The sequence below is a fragment of the Artibeus jamaicensis genome, unplaced genomic scaffold, assembly GCF_021234435.1.
Source record: "Artibeus jamaicensis isolate MK-2021 breed Jamaican fruit bat unplaced genomic scaffold, CSHL_Jam_final contig_1715, whole genome shotgun sequence".
In the NCBI taxonomy this organism is placed as follows: Eukaryota; Metazoa; Chordata; class Mammalia; order Chiroptera; family Phyllostomidae; genus Artibeus; species Artibeus jamaicensis.
In genome coordinates, this window is record NW_026521335.1 from 1,557,473 (window position 1) to 1,560,534 (window position 3,062).

Consider the following 3,062-nt stretch of genomic DNA (forward strand, 5'->3'; position numbering starts at 1 on the left):
GTCCAGAGGGACTCCAGTTACTATCCCGACTTCACCACTTACTGGCTTTGTGAAGCCAGACAAGTTTCTTAAAGGGGCAATATATCAGCTGCCTGAGGCTGCTTTCAGGGTTCCTTCCAAATGTGTACAGAACTTGGGAAATGGCACTTGCCACCTGCAGACTCAGGTGAGTGCCTCAGGACTCTGTGGTTCCACCTGAAATCTGTTCCCAAATTATCCTCTGGTTCTCTCTCTTGCTTTAGAAAATCTTTGAGAGGGACTGGGGCAGTTCTAGTGCCAGGCAGCCCTCAGGTTAGCCAAACAGCCCTTCACCAGGGCACACTCCTATCGGCTGAGTAGGAAGGGTGACCCAGGGGAACAAATGGGAGCCCCTTTACCCCTCAGGAGGCTGGCCCATGACACAGACTTCAGGCCCAAAGCACAGCTGAGGAAGCCAGTGTTGTTTCTTTCCTGTAAGTCTTGCTTCTCTCCAGCCGTTTCACATAACCCCAGAGCCACCAGCTTTGTGCTTCCTCTGCAGTGGAGGGGCAACAGGGTGGAGGGAGGTAAACCAGGCTGCCTGGCTTTTCTGAAATCTGGTCAGATGGCAGGCAGATAATTTTGGTTCCCTAGTCTATGTTCATCTCAGAGGTATGACAGGGATGCTATGTTTGGAGGTGTCATGGATTGACTGGGGACCCCTTCTTCTATATACTTTCCTCTGCCCCATTTTGGCCCTCTCCTCTGGACAGTAAAGATCAGACAAAATGTGCTGTATTGGAAAGTATTCTGGACCTGAACTTTTGAGAGTACACAGGTCCCAGGTCCTGCTGGATTTTCTCACTGTAAAGTGTGTGTATAAGTGAGCCTCTAGGTTGTAGATGGTGGAGGGGTGGTCCAGGTGCCCCTAAAGGGGGCCTCTTTCAGTATTGCTGTGAGGTCTGCTTTTCATTCTTACTCTAGATTCTCCAAAAAAGTGGGGGGGAGAACATATCACAAGGACAGCAGGTATTTGGGTGGTGGGGAGGAAGGAGCAAAGAGCACATGAGTCAGATATCAGCTTAGGATCAGCTTTATTCTGTATTTCACCTTCACCAGAGAGAAGAAGGCAAAACAGAGGCCAGAGAAGCCTACATCACAAGATACACATGACACCAGTAAAGAATGTATGTGATGAAAAAATGGGGGCCCAAAGCAGACCAGCCATGAAACACAAAGATTAACCAGGACCCCAAATGCCCCATCTCATCTTTCCATATTGGCTGTTTGATTTCAATCATTTAAATACATTTGTTTTATTTTTTAAAGCACAATCAACATCACAACATCCAATTATTTGATGTCCTTTTTTAGAATGCAGAGAAAAATTACCCAATTTTTGATTTCGTAATATCACCAAAGCTCTTCTCCACACCCTGGATGGTGGTGGTCAAGTACAGAGTCCACCAAATTCAGTTTGTTTTGAGGCTCCAGTGAGAGGCTGACACTCTAAAAAATGAATGCAGGCATCCTTGGCTGTTACACACTCAGAGCAGGGTGAATTTGTGCCCCAGTGGAGCTGAACTAGGCTTCTGAGCCCTTCTACTAAACTACTGAAAAAAAACACCCCAAAACTTATTCACCAAGGTTGGTGAAATACGGAGAGAACTGTCCTTAGAGACACAGACCAGGTCCTGGAATACTGAGAAAGCCAGGAGGCAAGAACAGGTGCACACAGAGGTACCCACAGGAGAAGGTCACCATAGCACAGGTTGGGGTTGGGTCTTCATCCATTGGCCATCTTCTTGATCCTAGATGGCATTATAAAAGCAGCTACTTTCCCTTGCCAGGGGGTAAGCACTTCTCCTGGACTTTCTGTGGGCAAACCTCCACACATTTTGGCTGGAGTGTCTCCTGGCATGGCTCCACACACTGAGGTGGGCATTGGTCTTGGCATGGAGGTGGGCACGGATCTTGGCATTGCTGTGGGCAGTTTTCTAGGTTTAACTCTTGGCACTGAGGAAGACACACCTCCTGAGCTTGCGCTGGGCACTTTTCTTGGCATGGGGGGAGGCACACCTCCTCAGCCTTTGCCTGGCACTGCTCTTGGGTCTTTTGAAGACATGGAGGAGGCACACATGGCTGCTTGCACTGCTGCTCATTAAAAGACATCTTAGGGCAATTTGCAGAACCTAGAACAAACATAGAAATTGAAATTTTTTGCATTAACAGTACCAGGCTGGGGACTGATGGATGAAGGATTAACAGAAGGGAATGGAGAATGAGTTATCGTTAATCACAAGAACCCATTTTTCTGCTGTTTTTCCCCATTCTCTTTTTTGTCTCTACTTCAGCAACCTTTGTTGCTCATCTTCTAGGTAGGAATATTGTCATTGCCCTTGTCTGGATATCCATCCATAGCACTCTCCTACCCAAAATCCCTGTCTTACCACAAGTATTTCCCCCCTCGTCTAGTTGACTAATCTTTTTTGCAAATCAGGTGCAAGAGACTAGATAGAATACACAAGGTGGTTTGAGAGGCCCAAGAAATGGCAAAGCACTTAAAAAATCCATAGAAAGTACTGACCAGTAGAGGAAGAGAACAGTAGTCTCCTAGAGACAGAGCATCTGGGGACAGAGGGCACAGGTGCCCCCACTTACCTGATCTTCAGCAAGACTCAAAGAATGTGGATTGCAGAGTCCAGCCAGGTAGGGACTTTTATATAGTGCTTGGTCCAGCCTTCCACAGGAATGACTGGCCACGTGAGCTGAGATCCTAATTATGGAGTTACCATAATGAGCTTCTTCTGAACCTGCCCATAGTTTGAGTCACTGCTTGGGATGCCTGTTAATCAGCCTCCATTTTGGCCTCTGGGTCCTCAGCAGACCTCAGCAGGGAGGGGCTCCTCTCAGATCTCTCATTAGAAGCAGCAGCAAAAGAATGTTCATAAAACGTTATCTCAGTCTGTTAAACTAGGATTGGGTTCATTGTCTGTCCAATGAACTGGCTCAGGATGTGGTGAGAGATAAGATCCAGCTTGCTCATCTCATCTTCACTAATGGGAAGACTTTATGCCAAAGGCCTGGGGTCTGTCTGGGTCAAG

At 47.2% G+C, this 3,062-nt stretch overlaps 1 protein-coding gene across 1 annotated transcript; it reads right to left on the reverse strand.

Annotated features, from left to right (window-relative positions):
* Positions 1 to 1,791: 1,791 nt before the first annotated feature.
* On the reverse strand, positions 1,792 to 2,184 carry PRR9 (proline rich 9). Its single transcript, XM_037167085.1, has one exon. It carries the CDS (start codon positions 2,182 to 2,184, stop codon positions 1,792 to 1,794), a length of 393 nt encoding a protein of 130 aa, XP_037022980.1.
* Between the last annotated feature and the right edge of the window lie 878 nt (positions 2,185 to 3,062).

Coding starts and splice junctions, on each gene's coding strand:
- PRR9 (XM_037167085.1), bottom strand. CDS start 2,184: ATGCAAAAAATTTCAATTTCTATGTTTGTTCTAGGTTCTGCAAATTGC.